We start from the raw sequence: 23,949 nt of genomic DNA on the forward strand, positions 1-23,949 counted from the left end.
TGCCAAGCTATTGGACAACGTGCTGGTACACAGAATAAGGACCAGTGGTGATGGGTCCGGTCTCTGGAGACAGGTACATCTCCCATTCATAACAAAAGGCTGCAAACCGAAGGAGGAGGCGAGGGCTGGTCAATGACACAGCCACCGTCTTTAATACTGGGACGTTTGCTGGTGTATAGTTTGGACCGGACATCTCTGGAAGCGGAGTTGAGGGATTTCAAGGGAAGATTAAAGGACGTTCTTACGAATGAGAATAACAACGAGGATTCATGGCTGAGGGAAGATCAAATAATGACAGTCTATTTAAAGGATGCAGCAGAGCAATTGGAAGACTGTGCTAAAGCTATAAATAAACTCATCCAGGATGATAGGAACATTTCTGATCAGGCTGCCCGAAATGGTGTGTGTATTATGTACGGATCCTGGTTGGTCGAGCATGCCAGGAAAATTCGGAGGCAAATTCATACAGGGGAAGTGTTCTCATGGGTCACTCATGATCATCTGGATATGTTGATGAGGGATAGAACAACATCACTGTCTTTCAGCTCAGAGACAGGCATACCATGTACTAACAGATTGTAAAAGGGAAGATCTCAAAATAATAGATTTGGTGATGTCCCTTCCAATATTGCCACATGGGGAAGCACTGCTCCTGGTCTGTAGAATAGAGAACATAGGAGTCATCAAGGTGGATAGTCATATTGACAGGAACTAGGTTAGAAGGGTGCACTGACAGAAGAGGCAAGGTGGTATGCCTTTATCGGTTGGTTGAATTCACATGTTGATTGGGCATGATTTTCCATGAACTGTACCATGATGGGTGCAAGAGTGGCTCTGAAGCCTACGCAGGCAGCCTATGCGAGGGAAGGGAATACGGAGTAACCACTAAGCGAAAGGTGTACAAGCATGGAAGGAATTTATGGTGCTCGATATTCCAACCTATCTTCTGTTTTACTCCTTAAGGGTCTATAGGGACAGGCAATAGAGAGATTGTAAAGATTTATAGCCCTAACAGTATGGAGCTTAACATGAGGCATGATTTAAAGGGAACTTTGGGACAGAATATGAAGAAGTTTAGGTAAGACATAGCCCTGAGTTGCAGGAGATGGATAAGTCACGAAAAGTTTATCAAATCCAACAAATGAACCACCAGATTTTGCAAGAGATAAATGATATCCCAGAATGGATATGAAATTAGAGAGGTAATATTGAGATACACCTCTGGATAAATATTATCTCACACACACTTGCTGTTGCATAATTGCTTGTCATATGTAAGTCGCAAGACCTACGTCGTCGGTGCAAACGTGGGAGAGCGGAACAGCAGGTGAAAATGTTGCTGGAGGGACAGAATAAGGTGAATGGATAAGATTCAGAAGTGTAGTAATATCTGCAGGCAAAATTATAAGGGTGGATGCTGTAAGGCATTTGGATACCTCTTGTATTTTCCTTGTGCTGTGAGGCATTTGTTAATATCTCCTGTATTTCTGTTCATAAGAAAAAATGTAACCAATTGTGTTGTGGACCAGCATGTGGAGCTCATCCAGGTGGTGAAGAGAGAATTCTGACCAAAGACATCATCGCTGGGGTTCATATTGGACTTTTTAAAAATAAAAGACAATGTAAGTGAACTAGGACTCCCACATATACACACAGACAGATGAATAAGGTTATGTCACTTATGAGATAGCCTGGCCTGTTAAAGCACCAAACAGTCTGTCTACAACCACACTCAGGGACAATGGCCTTTTGAAATATGTGAGTGGTTTCCTTCTTGCCTTATCAAGATGCAGATATCATATCTATGCATGGTATGCACCCAAGATCCCCTGCTGAAAACAGGATATGACCACATGCAGGTGGTCTTACGTAGCCAGGGTGGGATTGATAAGGCACTAAAACTCAATTGGATGACCCAATTTAAAGTATTACCTTATATATCAAGGGAGGTCATATATACAATGGAGAATTGCTGAAATTAGTTTGGTAGAGGCGTTGCCATGGAGAATGTACCAGTTTACAGTGAGTCACAGTTAACTAACAAGCTAGATGCTGTTGACATGGGATCCCCTCTAGGCCCAGCTCTCGCAAACATCTTTGTTGGGTTCCATGAGAAACGTGTCTTTGAGGGAATGACATCTAACCTCCTAATTTTAGCATATTTCTCCATGGCAGCGCACCAACCAACTCTCTTCTCGCAGTATAAATTGTTTTCCCTTTCATTGGTTATTCTTGCATATTGCCCTATGTGCAAGATGAAAAGCTTCGACATGTCTCTATTTTCAGCAACTCTCAAGTCCTGTACTACCAAACGACAATTTATATACTATTGCTTGGTGAGTTAATAAAGGTGGTTCACATAAAGTGGGAATTGTATCCAATGTCTGTTTCGTGCGATTGATATTCAGTATAGGGTCAGGACCTTAAAGGGAAGTGAGACCCCCTTTTTAAAGAGTCTTACAAGTGAGTACCTGAACGGAGAGAAACGTTAACATCAGCTAACGGGGAAGTTGGCCAGTCAGCAGTTTAATGAGAATAGGGTTGAGGGAGCAGGAGATGGGTCTCAAGGTCAAGATGAGCTCAGAAAAGGCATGAGGTCAAGAAACGAGAGAAACTAGACTAAGATGCAGGTGCAAGGGTCAGGCCAGGGGACCTTCAGAGGCACTCTGGCGTGGTGGGCTAGTCGAAGCAGAGCAGTACAGGCAGCCGATTGGATGGTCTCGATTTTAGTGATAAAGACAACCATGAGCTCCTCCCACTTATTGTTGGAAGTGAGGGTGGAGGAACCAAGTGAGAGGGAAAGAACTTCAAAAGAAACTTGTGTTAAGAGATATCAAAAAGACTCGACAGTGCATTTAACACAAACCTGATTTATTTGATTATCCAGAACATTAACCCCCATAACTGGAATTTATCAGCAGAAACAAACCAATAAACATAGTTCAGTCCTGGATGTGATATTAACAGTAGAATCCAACCACTGTAGTTACTTGTGAACTCGGTGGTGTGACAGCAGCTGGGATGATCGAATGAATCCCTTCCCACACAGGGAGCAGGTGAATGGCCTCTCCCCTGTGTGAATGCGCTGGTGTGTCACCAGGTTTGATGAATTAGTGAATCCCTTCCCACACTCGGAGCAGGTGTACGGCTTCTCCCCAGTGTGAGTACGCTGGTGTACAGTGAGGTCACCTGATCGCCTGAACGCAGTCCCACAATGAAAGCACGTGAACGGTTTCTTGTCAGAGTGAACACGTTGATGGGACATCAGTTCAGAAGAACATTTATAGCAATTCCCACAGTCTGGACATTTAAAAGGTCTCTCCCCAGTGTGAACTCGCCGGTGCCTCAGCAGGTGGTATGACTGAGCAAATCCCTTCCCACAATCGGAGCAGGTGAATGGCCTCTCCCCAGTGTGAGTGCGCCGGTGTACAGTGAGGTGGCCTGATCGCCTGAACCCAGTTCCACAATGAGAGCACCGGAATGGTCTCTCATCAGTGTGAACAATTTGATGAGACATCAGTTCAGCAGAACACTTATAGCAATTCCCACAGTCTGGACATTTAAAAGGTCTCTCGTCAGTGTGAACTCGCAGATGTGACAGCAGGTGGGATGACTGAGTAAATCCTTTCCCACACTCGGAGCAGGTGAACGGTCTCTCCCCAGTGTGAGTGCGCTGGTGTGTCACCAGGTGGGCTGACTGAGTAAATCCTTTCCCACACTCGGAGCAGGTGAACGGTCTCTCCCCAGTGTGAACTCGCTGGTGAGCCAGAAGTTCGCTTGATTTCGTGAACCCCTTCCCACACACAGTGCAGGTAAACGGCCTCTCCCCTGTGTGAACTCGCTGGTGTGTCAAGAGGTTAGATGAATTAGTGAATCCCTTCCCACACTCTGTACAGGTGAATGGCCTCTCCCCTGTGTGAATTTGCTGGTGCTTTAGGAGATTAGATGAATTAGTGAATCCCTTCCCACACTGGAAGCAGTAGAATGGCCTCTCCCCAGTATGAACCTGCTGGTGTGTCAGCAGGTTTGATGGATCAGTGAATCCCTTCCCACATACGAAGCAGGTGAACAACATCTCCCTGGTGAGACTGCATGGATGAGTTTCCAGCTCAACTGGAGAATTAAATCCGTTTCCACAGTCCCCATATTTACAAGGTTTCTCCCCATTGTGACTGCACTTGTGATCCAACAGGCCAGATTGGCTGAAATCTTGTTCATTCACAGAGCACATGTAAAGTTTCTCTCCACTGTGATCGGTGCGAAGGCCAGATGATTGGCTGAAACATTGTTCATTCACAGAGCACGTATGTGATTTCTCTCCATGGTGATCGGTACTTTTTCCTTCCATGTTCAAAAGCCTATGACATTAAGGTTATGATAAATTGGCAACTCTGTCAGACCCTGCTGTGATGTTTGGTTTGAGTATCCTGGCTGCAAATCCTCCCCTTCTAAAACCCTGTGAAATTGATTTAAAACAGAAAAAAGGGAGTGAGAGAGATCCCATAAAAATATAAAAACACAAAGGCAGGTTGTGAAATGGAGCTAAATGAATCTGGTAATTTGTGGGGCTGGCACTCGGAAAAGGTAACCATCTGGTTCATTAATGTCCTTCAGGAAAGGGAACCTGCTACCCAGTCTGGACCTACACAAGACTCTGCCCTCGGGGGCCAGAAGAGAGCGAGTGGGTGGCAGGAGCTGGGCGGGGCAGCGAGAGGGGTGGGGGCTCTTGAACATCCATGGGGCTCTAGATTTGGCCGCTTCACCCTTTTTCTTTGTGGGAACATGTTTACCCTGAACCCCTTGAATCTCCTCTTTAAATACCTCCCCACTGCTCTGACACTAATTTACCTTCAAGTAGCTGATTCCAGTCCACTTTCGGTCAATCACTCCTCAGTTGAGTAAGATTGGCCTTGCCCCAATTGAGAACTCTAACTCCTGTTCAATCTCTCTCCTTTTCCATAATTAAGTTAAAACTAACTGAATTATGATTACCACCAAAATGCTCTCCCATTGCCACTCCTTCCACCTGCCCAGCTTCATTTCCTAAAACTAAGTCTAAAACTGTGCCCTCTCTTGTTGGACTTGCTACATACTGGACAAAAAGGTTCTCCTGAATGCACCTCAAGAATTCTGCTCCCTCAATTCCTTTCACACTGGAACTATCACAGTTAATATTGGGGTAATTAAAATCCGCTATTACTGCCCTATTGTTGTTGCACTTCTGAGAGATTTGAAACATAGAAAATAGGAAGAGTAGTCCATTCGGCCCTTGAAGCCTGCTCCGCCATTCATTATGATTATGGCTGATCATCCAACTCAGTAACCTGTTCCCGCTTTCCCCCCATATCCTTTGATCCCTTTCGTCCCAAGAGCGATATCTAACTCCTTCTTGAAAATATACAATGTATTAGCCTAAACTGCTTTCTGTGGTAGCGAATTCCACAGGCTCACCACTCTCTGGGTGAAGACATTTCTCCTCATCTCAGTACTGAACGGTTTACCCCGTATCCTTAGACTATGACCCCTGGTACTGGACTCCCCCACCATCGGGAACATCCTTCCTGCATCTACCCTGTCAAGTCCTGTTAGACTTTTATAGGTTTCTGTGAGATCCCCCCCCTCACTCTTCTGAACTCCAGCGAATATAATCCTAACTTATTATGGAAAGATGTAGGAGCAACAGGGTGGTGGTGATAGGAGATTTTAATTTTCCCAACATTGACTGGGATTCACTTAGTGTTAGAGGTCTAGATGGAGCAGAATTTTTAAGGAGCATCCAGGAGGGTTTTCCCGAGCAGTATGTAAATAGTGCAACTCGGGAAGGGGCCATACTGGACCTGGTGTTGGGGAATGAGCCCGGCCAGGTGGTTGAAGTTTCAGTAGGGGACTACTTTGGGAATAGTGATCACAATTCCGTAAGTTTTAGAATACACATGGACAAAGACGAGAGTGGTCCGAAAGGAAGAGTGCTAAATTGGGGGAAGGCCAACTATACCAAAATTCGGCAGGAGCTGGGGAATGTAGATTGGGAGCAGCTCTCTGAAGGTAAATCCACATTTGATATGTGGGGGGCTTTTAAAGAGAGGTTGATTAGCGTGCAGGAGAGACATGTTCCTGTGCAAATGAGGGGTAGAAATGGCAAGATTAGGGAACCATGGATGACAGGTGAAATTGTGAGACTAGCTAAGAGGAAAAAGGAAGCATACATAAGGTCTCGGAGGCTGAAGAAAGACGAAGCTTTGAAAGAATATCAGGAATGTAGGACCAATCTGAAACAAGGAATTAAGAGGGCTAAAAGGGGTCATGAAATATCTTGAGCAAACAGGGTTAAGGAAAATCCCAAAGCCTTTTATTCAGATATAAGGAGCAAGAGGGTAACTAGAGAAAGGATTGGCCCACTCAAGGACAAAGGAGGAAAGTTATGTGTGGAGTCAGAGAAAATGGGTGAGATTCTAAACGAGTACTTTGCATCGGTATTCACCGAGGAGAGGGACATGACGGATGTTGAGGTTAGGGACAGATGTTTGATTACTCTAGGTCAAGTCGGCATAAGGAGGGAGGAAGTGTTGGGTATGCTAAAAGGCATTAAGGTGGACAAGTCCCCAGGTCCAGATGGGATCTATCCCAGATTACTGAGGGAAGCGAGAGAGGAAATAGCTGGGGCCTTAACAGATATCTTTGCAGCATCCTTAAACACGGGTGAGGTCCCGGAGGACTGGAGAATTGCTAATGCTGTCGCCTTGTTTAAGAAGGGTAGCAGGGATAATCCAGGTAATTATAGACCAGTGAGCCTGACGTCAGTGGTAGGGAAGCTGCTGGAGAAGATACTGAGGGATAGGATCTATTCCCATTTGGAAGAAAATGGGCTTATCAGTGATAGGCAACATGGTTTTGTGCAGGGAAGGTCATGTCTTACCAACTTAATAGAATTCTCTGAGGAAGTGACAAAGTTGATTAATGAGGGAAGGGCTGTAGATGTCATATACATGGACTTCAGTAAGGCGTTTGATAAGGTTCCCCATGGTAGGCTGATGGAGAACGTGAAGTCGCATGGGTCCAGGGTGTACTAGCTAGATGGATAAAGAACTGGCTGGGCAACAGGAGACAGAGAGTAGCAGTGGAAGGGAGTTTCTCAAAATGGAGACGTGTGACCAGTGGTGTTCCACAGGGATCCGTGTTGGGACCATTGTTGTTTGTGATATACATAAATGATTTGGAGGAAAGTATAGGTGGTCTGATTAGCAAGTTTGCAGACGACACTAAGATTGGTGGAGTAGCAGATAGTGAAGGGGACTGTCAGAGAATACAGCAGAATATAGATAAATTGGAGAGTTGGGCAGAGAAATGGCAGATGGAGTTCAATCAGGGCAAATGCGAGGTGATGCATTTTGGAAGATCCAATTCAAGAGTGAACTATACAGTAAATGGAAAAGTCCTGGGGAAAGTTGATGTCCAGAGAGATTTGGGTGTTCAGGTCCATTGTTCCCTGAAGGTGGCAACACAGGTCAATAGAGTGGTCAAGAAGGCATACGGCATGCTTTCCTTCATCGGACGGGGTATTGAGTACAAGAGTTGGCAGGTCATGTTACAGTTGTATAAGACTTTGGTTCGGCCACATTTGGAATACTGCGTGCAGTTCTGGTCGCCACATTACCAAAAGGATGTAGATGCTTTGGAGAGGGTGCAGAGGAGGTTCACCAGGATGTTGCCTGGTATGGAGGGTGCTAGCTATGAAGAGAGGTTGAGTAGATTAGGATTATTTTCATTAGATATACGGAGGTTGAGGGGGGACCTGATTGAGGTGTACAAAATCATGAGAGGTATAGACAGGGTGGATAGCAAGAAGCTTTTTCCCCAGAGTGGGGGATTCAATTACAAGGGGTCACGAGTTCAAAGTGAGAGGGGAAAAGTTTAGGGGGGATATGCGTGGAAAGTTCTTTACGCAGAGGGTGGTGGGTGCCTGGAACGCGTTGCCAGCGGAGGTGGTAGACGCGGGCACGATAGCGTCTTTTAAGATGTATCTAGACAGATACATGAATGAGTAGGAAGCAAAGAGATACAGACCCTTAGAAAATAGGCGACATGTTTAGATCGAGGATCTGGATCGGCGCAGGCTTGGAGGGCCGAAGGGCCTGTTCCTGTGCTGTAATTTTCTTTGTTCTTGTTCTAACTGACTCAATCCCTCCTCATACGTCAGTCCTGCCATCCCAGGAACCAGTCTGGTAAACCTTCGCTGCACTCCCTCTATAGAAAAACATCCTTCCTCAGATAAGGAGACCAAAACTGCACACAATATTCCAGGTGTGGCCTCACCAAGGCCCTGTGTAATTGCAGCAAGACATCCCTGCTCCTGTACTTGAATCCTCTCGCTATGAAGGCCAACATACCATTTGTCTTTTTTACCGCCTGTTGCACCTGCATGCTTACCTTCAGCGACCGGTGTACGAGAGCACCCAGGTCTCGCTGCATATTCCCCTCTCAGTTTATAGCCGTTCAGATAATAATCTGCCTTCCTGTTTTTGCTACCAAAAGTGGATAACCTCACATTTATCCACATTATACTGCATCTGCCATGCATTTGCCCACTCAAAGAACAGTACGGCACAGGAACAGGCCATTCGGCCCTCCAAGCCTGCGCCAATCTTGATGCCTGCCTAAACTAAAACCTTCTGCACTTCCGGGGTCCGTATCCCTCTCTTCCCATTCCATTCATGTATTTGTCAAGATGCCTCTTAAACGCCATTATCGTACCTGCTTCCACCACCTCCCCCAGCAGCAAGTTCCAGGAACTCACCACCTTGTGTGTAAAGAACTTGCCGCGCACATCCCCTCTAAACTTTGCCCCTCTCACCTTAAACCTAAGTCCCCTAATAACTGACTCTTCCACCCTGGAAAAAAGCTTCTGACTATCCACTCTGTCCATGCCATGCATAACTTTGTAAACCTCTATCATGTCGCCCCTCCACCTCCGTCATTCCAGTGAAAACAATCTGAGTTTATCCAACCTCTCCTCATAGCTAAAGCCCTCCAGACCAGGCAACATCCTGGTAAACCTCTTCTGTACCCGCTCCAAAGCCTCCACGTCCTTCTGGTAGTGTGGCGACCAGAATTGCACGCAATATTCTTCGTGTGGCTTAACTAAAGTTCTGTACAGCTGCAGCATGACTTGCCAATTTTTATACTCTATGCCCTGACTGATGAAGGCAAGCATGCCGTATGCCTTCTTGACTACCTGATCCACCTGCATTGCTACTTTGTGACCTGTGCACCTGTACGCCCAGATCTCTCTGCCTGTCAATACTCACTCAACTTGTCCAAATCACCTGAATCCTCTCTGCATCCTCCTCACAACTCACCCTCCCACCCAGTCCTCCCTGTACCCACCGTCGCAGCTGAGCTACCCGTGGTGCCATGGACTTGGCTCAGGCTGCAGTCCCCAGGTGAAGCATCACTTTCCTCAGTATTCAGAACTGAATAACTGTTGGAGAGTGAGATGCAATCAGAGATCTCCTGCAGTACCAGCCTAATTCTTTTCGACTTTCTGGTGGTCACCCATTCCCTTTCTCCCTGCAAATTCTTAAGCTGTGGGGTGACCACATCTAGAAAAGTGCTATCCACGTAGCTCTCATCCTCATGAATGCAGCGCAGTGTCACAAGCTGCCGCACAAGTTCTAAAACCCCGAGCACAAACTGCTTCAATTGACAACACATCCTGCACAAGTGGTTCTCCAAGATATGGGAAGCATCCTGGAGCTCCCACAGCGCACAGGAGGTGCCCTCTCAAGGTTGAAGCAACGCTGCCATTCCTTTATTTATTAGTTGACCCTTTGCTACTGCTAAAAAAAACTTTCCAATACTTCAACACCTTAGAATTATTAATAAAACCTTACTAGTACTGATCAATCTTACTAAAAATCAATACAATAATAAAAGCAAAATACTGCGGATGTTGGAAATCTGAAATAAAACCAAGAAATGCTGGAACCACTCAGCAGGTCTGGTAACATCTGTGGAAAGAGAAGCAGAGTTAACGTTTCGGGTCAGTGACCCTTCTTCGGAACTGACAAATATTAAAAATGGCACAGGTTATAAGCAAGTGAGGTGGGGGTGGGGCAAGAGATAACAAAGGAGAAGGTGCAGATTGGACAAGGCCACATGGCTGACCAAAAGGTCATGGAACAAAGGCAAACAATGTGTTAATGGTGTGTTGAAAGACAGAGCATTAGTACAGAATAGGTGTTAACGGACTGAATTTTTAACAGTAGCAAGTGCAAACATGAAAAAAAACAGTGGGTAAGCAAACTGAACAAACTAAGATGATATGAAATAAATGCAAAAAAAAGGTTGTAAAAAAATGTAAAAACTAAAAATGAAAGTAAAATGGGGGGCTGTCATGCTCTGAAATTATTGAACTCAATGTTCAGTCCAGCAGGCTGTAGTGTGCCTAATCGGTAGATGAGATGCTGCTCCTCAAGCTTGCGTTGATGTTCACTGGAACACTGCAGCAATCCCAGACAGAGATGTGAGCATGAGAGCTGGGGGGAGTGTTGAAATGGCAAGCAACCGGTAGCTCAGGGTCCTGCTTGCGGACTCAGCGGAGGTGTTCCGCAAAACGGTCACCCAGTCTGCGCTTGGTCTCCCCAATGTAGAGGAGACCACACTGTGAGCAGCGAATACAGTATACTACATTGAAAGTAGTACAAGTAAATCGCTACTTCACCTGAAAGGAGTGTTTGGGGCCTAGGATAGTGAGGAGAGAGGAGGTAAATGGGCAGGTATTACACCTCCTGCGATTGCAGGAGAAGGTGCCATGGGATGGGGACGAGGTGGTGGGGGTAATGGAGGAGTGGACCAGGGTGTCGCGGAGGGAACGATCCCTTCAGAATGCTGACAGGGGAAGGGCGGGGAAGATGCGTTTGGTAGTGGCATCACGCTGGAGGTGGCGGAAATGGCGGAGGATGATTCTTTGGATATGGAGGCTGATGGGGTGGAAAGTGAGGACAAGGGGAACCTGTCACGGTTCTGGGAGGGAGAGGAAGGGTCGAGGGCCCTGTCAACAACAGTGGGGGGGGGCGGGGAATCCTCGGTTGACGAAAAAGGAGGTCATACCAGAAGCACCGTCATGGAAGGTAGCATCATCAGAGCAGATGCGTCGAAGACGGAGAAACTGGGGGAATGGAATGGAGTCCTTATAGGAGGTAGGGTGTGAAGAAGTGTAGTTGAGGTAGCTGTGGGACTCGGTGGGCTTATAATAGATATTAGTAGACAACCTATCCCCAGAGATGGAGACAGAGAAGTCAAGGAAGGGAAGGGAAGTGTCAGAGATGGACCATGCAAAGGTGAGAGAAGGGTGGAAATTGGAAGCAAAGTTGATAAAGTTTTCCAGTTCGGGGCGGGAGCAGGAAACGGCACCGATACAGTCATCAATGTACGGAAAAAGAGTTGCGGAAGGGGGCCTGAGTAGGACTGGAACAAAGAATGCTCGACATATCCCATAAAAAGACAGGCATAACTAGGACCCATGCGGGTACCCATAGCGACACCTTTTACTTGAAGGAGGTGCGTGGAGTTGAAGGAGAAGTTGTTCAATGTGAGAACAAGTTCAGCCAGGCGGAGGAGAGTGGTGGTGGATGGGGACTGGTTGGGCCTCTGTTCCAGGAAGAAGCGGAGAGCCCTCAAACCATCCTGGTGGGAGATGGAGGTGTAGAGCGATTGGACATCCATACTTCCGGAAGTTCCGAAGAAGGGTCACTGACTCGAAACGTTAACTTTGCTTCTCTTTCCACAGATGCTGCCAGACCTGCTGAGTGGTTCCAGCATTTCTTGTTTTTATTAAAAATCAATACAGTTCACTAGTTAAAATAAACCTTAAAAAAAAACACCAGCTACTCACTTGTTCCTTATTTATCTATTTACATACACATCCTAACAGTAGTGTCCTCACTCAGCTATTTAGAGTTTAGATTAGATTAGAACATTACAGCGCAGTACAGGCCCTTCGGCCCTCGATGTTGCGCCGACCTGTGAAACCATCTGACCTACACTATTCCATTTTCATCCATATGTCTATCCAATGACCACTTAAATGCCTTTAAAGTTGGCGAGTCGACTACTGTTGCAGGCAGGGCGTTCCACGCCCCTACTACTCTGAGTAAAGAAACTACCTCTAACATCTGTCCTATATCTTTCACCCCGCAACTTAAAGCTATGTCCCCTCGTGTTTGCCATCACCATCCGAGGAAAAAGACTCTCACTATCCACCCTATCTAACCCTCTGATTATCTTATATGTCTCTATTAAGTCACCTCTCCTCCTCCTTCTCTCCAACGAAAACAACCTCAAGTCCCTCAGCCTTTCCTCGTAAGACCTTCCCTCCATACCAGGCAACATCCTAGTAAATCTCCTCTGCACCCTTTCCAAAGCTTCCACATCCTTCCTATAATGCGGTGACCAGAACTGCACGCAATACTCCAGGTGCGGCCTCACCAGAGTTTTGTACAGCTGCAGCATGACCTCGTGGCTCCGAAACTCGATCCCCCTACTAATAAAAGCTAACGCACCATATGCCTTCTTAACAGCCCTATTAACCTGGGTAGCAACTTTCAGGGATTTATGCACCTGGACACCAAGATCTCTCTGTTCATCTACACTACCAAGAATCTTCCCATTAGCCCAGTACTCTGCATTCCTGTTACTCCTTCCAAAGTGAATCACCACGCACTTTTCCGCATTAAACTCCATTTGCCATCTCTCAGCCCAGCTCTGCAGCCTATCTATGTCCCTCTGTACCCTACAACATCCTTCGGCACTATCCACAACTCCACCGACCTTCGTGTCATCCGCAAATTTACTAACCCACCCTTCCACACCTTCTTCCAGGTCATTTATAAAAATGACAAACAGCAGTGGCCCCAAAACAGATCCTTGCGGTACACCACTAGTAACTAAACTCCAGGATGAACATTTGCCATCAACCACCACCCTCTGTCTTCTTTCAGCTAGCCAATTTCTGATCCAAAGCTCTAAATCACCTTCAACCCCATACTTCCGTATTTTCTGCAATAGCCTACCATGGGGAATCTTATCAAACGCATTATTCCCTAACAGCAGTTACTCATCAACCAATCACCTTATAGCTTTCTTGTGACATCACTGCTCACTTTGTTTTCAAACTTCGGCACGCCTGGACTCCTCGCCACTGCTCTCCCGGAAGGCAAGTGCTCTGGGCTGCAAACCTTGGGCTGTATTTATCTGCTCTTCGCTCCGTTTTCTTCCTGCAGGCCCCCTGCTCTCGCAGAAGGTAAGTGCAAAAGGTTAATATACAGGTACAGCGAGCAATTAGGAAAGCTGATAGAATGTTATTGTTTATTCAGAGAGGAATTAAATACAAAAGTAGGGAGGTTATGCTTCAGTTATACAGGGTTTTGGTGAGACCACATCTGGAGCACTGTGTGGAGTATTGGTCTCCTTATTTAAGGAAGGATGTAAATGGTTGGAAGCAGTTCAGAGAAGGTTTACTAGACTAATACCTGGAATGGGTGGGTTGTCTTCTGAGGAAAAGTTGGACAGGTTAGGTTTGCATCCACTGGAGTTTAGAAGAGCAAGAGGAGACTTGATTGAAACATAACAGATCCTGAGGGGTCTTGACAGGGAGGTTGTAGAAAGGATGTTTCCTCTTGTGGGTGATTCTAAAACTAGGGGCTACTGTTTAAAAAAAAATGGGGGTCACCCATTTAAGACAGAGATGAGGAGAAACTTTTTCTCTCAGAGGGTCATGTGTCTTGTCATGGAAGTGTTTTTTCCTGTTTAAAACAGTGTGCCTTTTTTAAACAAGGGGTCAGAGTGTGCCAGCTGCACCTGTTTCCTAGGCCACAGCAGGAAAGAGAGGTCACATGGTGTACTGTAACTTCTAAATGTGGGTAAAGACTGGCTTTAACCGGTTTGAAATGGAGACAAACAAAGCGTGCGGTACACTGAAAAGCTGTCAATTTCTCAGCAGAAAAATCTACATTGAGCTCAGACTGCGTTTGCCGGAGGGGAAAAGGAATAATTTGCATTGTTGGAGGCAGTAAATTCCGTTTTACTTTGAAACTCTAAGAAGTCTGCTACAGAAGTAACACTCTGGAATTCTCAGTAAAGTTTTTAACAAAAGACTGTTGATTTTAAAATCCAAGTAGAGCTATTGCTGTGTTTCTCGTTGAAAGAACTGTGACGCCTGCTGCAACTGAAATACTTTGAATGCCTATCTATTAAAGACTGGTTCATCAAATTCGCCTGGAGACTTAGAGTGGCATTTGGTTATTCTACTCTGGCACACCTCATCAACCGGGAACGTAACACACCAGGACTTACAACCCAGCTACTTATTTAATTCCTAAGAAACACCATTTTAAAAACGGGTTAACCATTGTTTTGTTTAATATATGTGTGTGTGCATGGGGAAATGGGGGGGGGGGGGGCGCGTTAGGTTAAATAAGTTACAAGATCTGTCAACATCCGTTTATCTTAAGTGTTTAAGATTTAGTTTTTTAATAAATAGTTAATTTGTCGTTTAAAGATACCTGGTTTGGTGTATTTTATTCTGGGGGTAATAAAGTGTTCAATTTGGGAAGTTTTCCAGTTACGTGGGAAAACTTTAATAATATGCTGCAACCTGTGGAGTATTGGGACTGAACTGACAGTGCATTGCTCCCGCCTCGGTCGTAACAGTCTTTGGAACTCTCTTCCTCAAAAGGCAGAGGTTTGAACATACGAATTAGGAGCAGAAGTAGGCCATTCAGCCCCTTGAGCCTGCCCCGCCATTCAATAAGATCATTCTTTTTTTTCCTTTTGCATTTACATCCTTCCTTAAATAAGGAGACCAAAACTGCACACAGTATTCATGGCTGATTTATGTCTCAAATTTCACACTCCTATCTACCCCTCTAATCTTTGATTCTCTTGTCTATCAAGAATCTATCTACCTCCGCCTTAAAAATATTCAATGTCCCCGCCTCCACTGGCTTCGGAGGCAGAGCTCCAAAGTTGCACAACCCTCACAGAAAAAATTTCTTCTCATCTCTGCCCTAAAATGGCGATCCCTAATTTTAAAACAGTGCCCCATAGTTCCAGACTCACCCACAAGAGGAAACATACTTTCCACATGCACCTTATAAAGACCTTTCAGGATCTTGTATACTTCAATCAAGTCTCTTTTAAACTCCAGTGAAAACAAGCTTAGTCTGTCCAACCTTTCCTCATAACACAACCTGTTCATTCCAGGTATTAATCCAGTAAACCTCATCTGAACCGCCTCCAATGCATTTACATCCTTCCTTAAATAAGGAGACCAAAACTGCACACAGTATTCGAGATGTGGTCTCACCAATGCCCTGTATAACTGAAGCCTAACATCCTTACCTTTATTTTCCATCCTCTTCCAATTAAGAATAGTATTCCATTAGCCTTCTTTCTTACTTGCTGTATCTGCAAACTAACATTTAGTGACTCATACACTAGAACACCTGGATCCCTCTGTGCCTCAAAATTGGTTAAACATGATTTCCCTTTCATGCTGACTATTCCCAATTAACTTGATTTTTTTCTAAGTGACCAGCTATAGCCTCCTTAATGATCGATTCAAACACCTTTCCCACGACAGATGTCAAGCGAACTGGTCTATAGTTACCTGTTTTCTGCCCCCCACCCCCACACCAACCTCTGGAATAGAGGGGTTATATTTGCCACTTTCCAGTCTGATGGAATCTATCCAGAATCTAGCGAATTTTGAAAAATTACCAGCATAACTACTACCTCATTAGCAACCTCTTAAGACCCTAGGATGAAGCCCATCAGGACCCAGGGACTTTTCAGCCCACAGCTCCATCAGTTTGCTTAATACCACTTCCCTGGTGATTGTAATTTCACCAAGTTCCTCCCTTCTTGCTAATGTAATGCAAGTGTTTCTATTTTTCTTTACAAAATGTGGTTTCAGAGCTGATATTTGAATTGTGGGCTTAGTGAAGACTGCAAGGCACCCGTTTCCAAACAGCCGAACAGGGAAATGACAGGAAGATTTATGACCGTCATATGACTTGTTTTTGGGTTTTAGTTTCACTTTGCATTGTGAAAGAAGTGTGGGCTGGACCAGCAGCATGCAGTGAGACCTGGCTGGGAGCTGTTTTGCAGACCAGAGAAAAGGCCTACTCTCTGTAAAAGACGACTTTCCTCTCTTGGAAAAAGAAATCCCTACATTTGAGGTGTGGCTGTAGTCTGTCTGGAGAGAGAAAGGACCCAGGAAAAGAGGAAGCCCTGCATTTTTAAAGGTAGCAGATTCCTACTGCCTCCAATCTCTGAAGAATTCCTGCCTCTGGAATGATTCCTGTTGTCTCGTGTTTTGGGAGATCCTGAAATCTCAAGAAAGCTTTTATTGCTGGACTGCTACTTCAAAACCTATTGTTAGACCCTTTGCTGAAAGACCTGAGAGATGCATGTTGCAGACAAATTGCCTTGAAAAACCACCCATCAGAGACTGTTCATCAACCTCGCCTAGAGAGGCTTTGAGTGTCATCTAACTGTTCGACTCTGGGCACCTCACCATACTGGAAACATCTTACCAGAAAGTGATACACTCAGAACTTTTATTTTTTCATTTTTATTCCCAAGGAACAGCTGTAAACCAAAACATCCTTTTCCCCCGGTTAATCTTTTTTTTGAATGTATGTGTGTGCGCGCATGAGGGTTAGGAAGAATAAGAAGTTTAAAAGAATCTTTATCACATATATAGAGTTATTTCATTATTGTTTAAGACAATATTATTAATATAGTTAATTTTGTTGTTGTTTGAAGAAACCTGGTTTAGTGTGCTTTATTCTGGGTGACAATTAGAGTGTTTAATTTGGTTACTTTCCAGTATGTGGGAAACTTTACGAAAATGCTATGACCTGTGGAGTAGTGGGACTGAATTAACAGTGCACTACTCCCGCCTTGGTCACAACACTAAGCCAGAGGGTGAAAGTTTATCAGGAGGTAGGCGGGAATGTGGAGTTGAGGTTAAATCAGATCAGCCATGATTTTATTGAATGGCGGAGCAGGCTGGAGGGACCGAGTGGCAAATTCTGCTCCGAATTGGTATATATTTATGTTTGTATGTATGACTTCACCACTGCCTGACTTCATCTGCCACTAAAAATAGCATCCATGCATTTGTTAACTTTCAACTTGACTATTCTAACAGTCCTGGCCAGTCTCCCACATTCTACCCTAGGTCAACTTTTTTTTATTCATTCATGGGACGTGGCTATTGTTAACTAGGCCAGCATTTATTGCCTATCCCTAATTGCCCTTGAGGTGGTGGTGGTGAGCTGCCTTTCTGATCTACTACAGTCCATGTGGGCTAGGTGCACCTACAGTGCTGTTAGGGAGTTCCAGGATTTTGACCCAGTGACAGTGAAGGAACAGCGATATAGTTCCAAGTCAGGATGGTGGTGCGTGGCTTGGAGGGGAACTTGCAGGTGGTGGTGTTCCCACACAATTGCTCCCCTTGTCTTTCTAGGTGGTAGAGGTCATGGATTTGTAAGGTGCTGTCTAAGGAGTCTTAGTGCGTTGCTTCAGTGCATCTTGTAGATGGTACACACTGCTGCCAATGTATGTCAGTGGTGGAGGGAGTGAATGTTTGTGGATGGGGTGCCAATCAAATGGACTGCTTTGTCCAGGATGGTGTCGAGCTTCTTGGAGTGTTGTTGGAGCTGCACACATCCAGGCAAGTGGAGAGTATTCCATCACACTCCTGACTTGTGCCTTGTAGATGGACAGGATTTGGAGTCAGGAGGTGACTTACTGCAGGATTCCTATCCTCTGACCTGCACGGTATTTATACGGCTACTCCAGTTCAGTTCCTGGTCAATGACAATGCTCAGGATGTTGATAGCGGGGGATTCAGCGATGGTAATGCCATTGAATGTCAAGGGGAGATGATCGGATTCTCTCTTGTTGGAGATGGTCATTGCCTGGCACTTGTGTGACGCGAATGTTACTTGCCCCTTATCAGCCCAAGCCTGGATATTGCTGCATTCCTACATGGACTGCTTCAGTATCTGAGGTGTCGCGAATGGTGACGAACATTGTGCAATTATCAGTCAACATCTCCACTTCTGACCTTCTGATTGAAGGAAGGTTATTAATAAAGCAGCTAGTTGGGTCTAGGTTGGGCTGAGGACAGCACTCTGATGACCTCCTGCAGTGATGTCCTGGAGCGGAGATGATCGACCTCCAACAACTACAACCATCTTTCTTTGCGTTAGGTATGACTCCAACCAGTGGGGCGTTTCTCCCCCCCCCCACCGATTCCCATTGACTTCAGTTTTGCTAGGGCTCCTTGATGCCATACTCGGTCAAATGCTGCCTTGATGTTAAGGGTAGTCACTCTCACCTCACCTCTTAATCTCAGCTCTTTTGTCAATGTTTGGACCAAGGTTGTAATGAGGTCAGGAGCTGAGTGGCCCTGGCAGGTCCCAAGCTGAGTGTCAGTGAGCAGGTTATTACTAAGAAAGTGCCACTTGATAGTACTGTTGACGTCACCTTCCATCACTTTACAGATGATTGAGAGTAGGCGGATGGGGCGGTAATTGGCCGGGTTGGACTTGTCCTGCTTTTTGTGTACAGGACATACCTGGGCCATTTTCCACATTGCCAGGTAGATGCCAGTGTTGCAGCTGTGCTGGAACAGCTTGGCAAGGCACGTGACAAGTTCTGGAGCACAGGTCTTCAGTAATATTGCCAGAATGTTGTCAGTCTTTGAAGTATCCAGTGCCTTCAGTCGTTTCTTGATATCACACGGAGTGAATCGAATTGGCTGAATACTGGCATCTGTAATGCTGGGGACTTCAGGAGGAGGCCAAGATAGATCAACTCGGCACTTCTGGCTGAAGATTGTTGTAAATGCTTCAGCCTTATGTTTTGCACTGATGTGCTGGGCTCCTCCATCATTGAGGATGGGGATATTTGTGGAGACACCTCCACCAATTAGTTGTTTAATTGTCCACAACCATTCACGACTGGATGTGGCTGGACTGCAGAGCTTAGATCTGATCCATTGGTTATGGGATCGTTTAGCTTTGTCTATCGCATGCTGCTTACGCAGTTTGGCACACAAATAGTCCTGGGTTGTAGCTTCTCCAGGTTGACACCTCATTTTGAGGTGCTGCTCTTGGTATGCACTCTTCATTGAACCAGGGTTGGTCTCCCAGCTTGATAGTAATGGTAGAGTGGGATATGCTGGGCCATGAGGTTACAGATTGTGGTTGAGTACAATTCTGCTGCTGCTGATGATCCACAGCACCTCATTGATGCCCAGTTTTGCATTTCTAGATCTGTTCAAAATCTATCCCATTTAGCATGGTTGTGGTACCACACAACACGATGTAGGGTATCCTCAATGTGAAGGTGGGACTTTGTCTCCACAAGGATATGTGGTAATCACTCCTACCAGTCCTGTCATGGACAGATGCGTTTGAGGCAGGCAGATTGGCAAGGACGAGGTCAAGTATGTTTTTACCCTCTTGTTGATTCCCTCATCACCTGCTGCAGATCCAGTCTTGCAGCTATGTCTTTTAGAACTCTGCCAGCTCGGTCAATAGTGATGCTGCCAAGCCACTTTTGATGATGGACATTGAAGTCCCCCACCCAGAGTACATTGTGCCCTTGCCACCCTCAGTGCTTCCTCGAAGTGCTGATCAACATGGAGGAGTACATAAGAACATAAATAGGAGCAAGAGTAGGCCATTCGACCCCTCAAGCCTGCCCCACCATTCAATAAGATCATGGCTGATCTGCCACGGACCTCAACTCCTCTTTCTGCTCCAGCCCTCAACTCCCAGATATTTCAAAAATCTACCTCCTCTTTGAATATGTTGTGATCTAGCCTCCACAACTCTCTGGGGTAGAGAATTCCAGACACTCACTACCCTCAGAGAAGAAATTCCTTTGCATCTCAGTTTTAAATGTGTGACCCCTTATTCTGTATCTATGTCCCCTTGTTCGAGATTCCCCTACTAATGGAAACATCTTCTCAACATCTACCCTGTCAGGCCCCCTCAGAATCTTGTACGTTTCAATAAGATCACCCCTCATTCTTCTAAACTCTATAATGAATAAAGACCTAACCTGTTTAGCCATTCTTGATAAGTCATACCCTTCATCCCAGGAATCAACCTAGTGAATCTCATTTGAACTGCCTCCAATGCCAGTATATCCTTTCATAAATACAGGGACCAAAACTGTACACCGTACTCCAGGTGCAGCCTCACCAACACCCTGTACAGTTGAACAAGACTTCCCTATTTTTAAACTCTAACCCCCCCTAGCAATAAAGGCCGAAATTCCATTTGCCTTCTTAATTACTTGCTGCACCTGCATGCTAACTTTGTGTTTTATGCACAAGAACACCCAGATCCCTCTGTGCTGCACTTTTTTGGAGTCTCTCTCCATTTAAATAATAGTCTGCCTTTTGATTCTTCCTACCAAAGAGCATGACCTCACACTTTCCTACATTAAACTCCATCTGCCAAGTTTTTGCCCACTCACTCAACCTATCTATATCTCCTTGCAGATTGCTTATGTCCTCATCACAACATACCCTCCCACCTATTTTTGTATCGTCAGCAAATTTGGATATATTACACTCTGCCCCCTGCTCCAGGTCATTAATATCTTTTTCTTTTGGTCCTCCTTATCTCGAGAGACAATGGATACGCGCCTGGAGGTGGTCAGTGGTTTGTGAAGCAGCGCCTGGAGTGGCTATAAAGGCCAATTCTGGAGTGACAGGCTCTTCCACAGGTGCTGCAGAGAAATTTGTTTGTTGGGGCTGTTGCACAGTTGGCTCTCCCCTTGCGCCTCTGTCTTTTTTCCTGCCAACTACTAAGTCTCTTCGACTCGCCACAATTTAGCCCTGTCTTTATGGCTGCCCGCCAGCTCTGGCGAATGCTGGCAACTGACTCATTAATATAGATAGTAAATAATTGAGGCCCTAGGCCTGATCCTTGTGGCACTCCACTAGTTACGTCTTTCCAATCTGAAAAAGACCCATTAATCCCGACTCTCTGTCTTCTGTGAGTTAACCAATCCTCAATCCATGCTAATACATTACCCCCAATACCGTGAGCTCCTATCTTGTGCAATAATCCTTTATGTGGAACCTTATCAAGTGCCTTCTGGAAATCCAAATACACAACATCTACCAGTTCCCCTTTATCAACTCTGCTTGTTATATCCTCAAAGAACTTCAGCAAATTTGTCAAACATGATTTCCCTTTCACAAAACCATATTGACTCTGTTTGATTGTTAGAGAGTCATAGAGAGATACAGCACTGAAACAGGCCCTTCGGCCCAATGATTCCACGCCGACCAGAAACCACCCATTTATACTAATCCTACATTAATCCCATTGTCCCCTCTCACATCCTCACCTTCCCTCAGTTCACCTACCTACACTTGGGGCAATTTTTTTTTTTTTACAATGGCCAATTTACCCATCAACCCACAAGTCTTTGACATGTGGGAGGAAACCCACGCGTCACAGGGAGAACTTGCAAACTCCGCACAGGCAGTACCCAGAACCGAACTCGAGTCACTGCAGCTGTGAGGCTGCGGTGCTAACCACTGCGCCACCCCCGTGTTAAGCTTTTCTAAATATCCTGCTACTTCTTGCTTAATAATGGACTCGAGCATTTTCCCAACGACCGATGTTAGGCTGACTGGCCTATAGCTTCCTGCTTTTGTCTCCCTCCCTTCTTGAACAGGGGCATCACATTAGTGGTTTTCCAATCCGCTGGGACCCTCCCAGAATCCAGTGAGTTCTGGAATGTTTTGACCAATGCCTCCACTATCTCTGCAGCCACTTCCTTTGAAAACCCTTGGATGCAGGCCATCAGGTCCTGGCGACTTGTCTGCCTTTAATCTCATTAGTTTGTCAAATACTTTGTGCCTCGTGATAGAAACTGTTACAAGATCTTTCCTCTCTGATTCATCAGCTCAGGGAGGGAAGTAGGTGGTAATCAGCAGGAGGCTTCCTTGCCCATGTTTGACCTGATGCCACGTGCCTTCATAGGGTCTGGAGTCAATGTTGTCAAATGTTGCTTTATAACACTCCTGCACAATGCCTTGGAACATTTTATTACATTAAAGGTGCTATATAAATACAAGTTAATGTTGACTATGACATATCGCCCTTCCTTCACCACTGGGTGAAAATCTTGTAACTCCTTCCCTTGTGGGAGCACCTTCACTATACAGACTGCAACAATTCAAGGCAGCAGCCCATCATCACCTTCTCAATGGGAAACTGGCAATATCTTACTGGTGACATCCATATCCCAAGAAAGACATTAAAAAATCTATGTGCAAAATGAATTAAAAGCTTCTACTAAAGCAATAGTCTTTTACATTGTGCAGTTGGTGTCTGTTTAGCAATCACATCTCCCCTGGAATCTACCTGCCTTCACAGTCTCACATTGGAAATTGTTGGGCCCGATTGGGCTCAAAAGTACTCGAGGTTAAACCCAGCAGCTTCTCCTCCATCTCCACTCCAGCTCAAACTGATACAATTAAACACAGGCAGTATGGGACTGACTTCCACATCCAACACTCACCCTGATACAAACTGGCTCTCAATTGGTCCGTCTGTGTTTCTTGACTGAGTTCTGTGAGCAACACCTGCAATAAAACAAAAGCAAAATGCTGGAAAGTTGAAATAAAAGGAGAAAGTGCCAGAAATACTCAGGTCAGACAGCATCTGTGGAGAGAGAAACAGAGTGAACGTTTCAGGCACATCGAGCTAACTGAGTCTACAAGCTGGTACTCAGAGTGGAAGGAGGAGGAAGAATGAGGAGAGGCAATATAGTCCAACACTCACTGCAACCTACAATCCACCTACATTACCGTGATAGGGAGACAGAGTTTAGTAACACTCACCAACACGACTCCAGTAAAACATCCCAGGAGGAAAAGTGGGGCAGTGTGTGTCCCTGCCCTGATATTCCCCCTCCCCAGGCCTGTCAGTCAAACCCCCCACTCCTCCCAGTCCACAGCTCAGCCGAGCAGCTTCCTGCACCTTGAGCCAGCCCTGCCCAGGTGTGGCCCAGTCCAAGGGGAGTCTTTGTGGAACCAGGGAGGGGGGAACCTCCTGCCCTGTGCTGTGTCCCAAATGCTTCCTCCCTCCCCCAGGCCTCTTTATAACTGAGATAAGTTTTCTTTCAAGTTTTAGCCTTTTAGTTCCTCCAAAAGAGCAGGAAATCTGGTGGCCGTTAACCGGGGCCTGTCACCAGGAGACGCCCCGCTCGGTAAAACGCGGGACCGGGAGCTTATTAGCCGAGATGTTAAACCCTCCCCGCCGGCTCCATCGCTACAGTTGCGCCTCCACCGCCATCAATCATACTGCGCACGCGCCGGACATTGTTTGGCAATGCGCATGCGCCGGACATCATGCCTTCTCACTTCTGTCCTGTGATGTGAATATGAAACATTCCCAACCACGGTGAAAATGTTTGGTAAAGACTCTGCCCTTGAACTTCCCACTACGAGCGTCGGAGCGAGTGCGGAGCAGACGGACGGGGAAGAGAAGCGGCGTTTGAGCGCGGAACTGAAACGATTAGGGAGTTTGGGTTCAATTCGTCTTTTGTGTCAATTGAGCAGCGCCATCTTTATTACTGGCAGCTGCTTGTGATGTCACAGATGGTGACGTTTCAGTCGCTGAGGCGGCATTTGTGCATGTACCGGTACTGCGCCGCCTAACGGTGACATTGAGCAAATGCGGCCTGAATTGAAAATGATTCCAAAAGAAGCTGAAGAATCTTGAGGGGAAATTTGTCCAGACTGAGGATTGTGAAGATCTGGAACGGATTGTCTGAATGGATGGTGCAAACAGACTCCATAGGAACTTTCAGAAGGTCAAGGCCTTGAAGAGGACTAATTTC

The 23,949-nt window shown here is 45.7% G+C and overlaps 1 protein-coding gene across 3 annotated transcripts; it reads right to left on the bottom strand.

Moving 5' to 3' along the window:
- Positions 1-2,854: 2,854 nt before the first annotated feature.
- LOC137381280 (zinc finger protein 235-like) lies at positions 2,855-23,675 on the bottom strand. 3 transcript variants are annotated; one of them, XM_068053614.1, is made up of 4 exons: positions 23,471-23,675; positions 22,627-22,690; positions 13,130-13,285; positions 2,855-4,456 (listed from the first exon to the last, which is right to left on the bottom strand). In XM_068053614.1, exon 4 carries the CDS (start codon positions 4,346-4,348, stop codon positions 2,987-2,989), a length of 1,362 nt encoding a protein of 453 aa, XP_067909715.1. In that variant the 5' UTR covers positions 4,349-4,456; positions 13,130-13,285; positions 22,627-22,690; positions 23,471-23,675; the 3' UTR covers positions 2,855-2,986. The 3 variants fall into 3 exon arrangements, with proteins under 3 accessions (XP_067909715.1, XP_067909714.1, XP_067909716.1); XM_068053613.1 differs by lacking the exon at positions 23,471-23,675 and adding an exon at positions 22,949-23,443; XM_068053615.1 differs by lacking the exons at positions 13,130-13,285; positions 23,471-23,675 and adding an exon at positions 22,949-23,443.
- Positions 23,676-23,949: the final 274 nt, after the last annotated feature.

The sequence above is a fragment of the Heterodontus francisci genome, chromosome 22, assembly GCF_036365525.1.
Source record: "Heterodontus francisci isolate sHetFra1 chromosome 22, sHetFra1.hap1, whole genome shotgun sequence".
Lineage (NCBI taxonomy): Eukaryota > Metazoa > Chordata > Chondrichthyes > Heterodontiformes > Heterodontidae > Heterodontus > Heterodontus francisci.

What these genes read in the sequence shown, in the direction of transcription:
- LOC137381280 (XM_068053614.1), bottom strand. Translation starts at nt 4,348, where the DNA reads ATGGAAGGAAAAAGTACCGATCACCATGGAGAGAAATCACATACGTGC.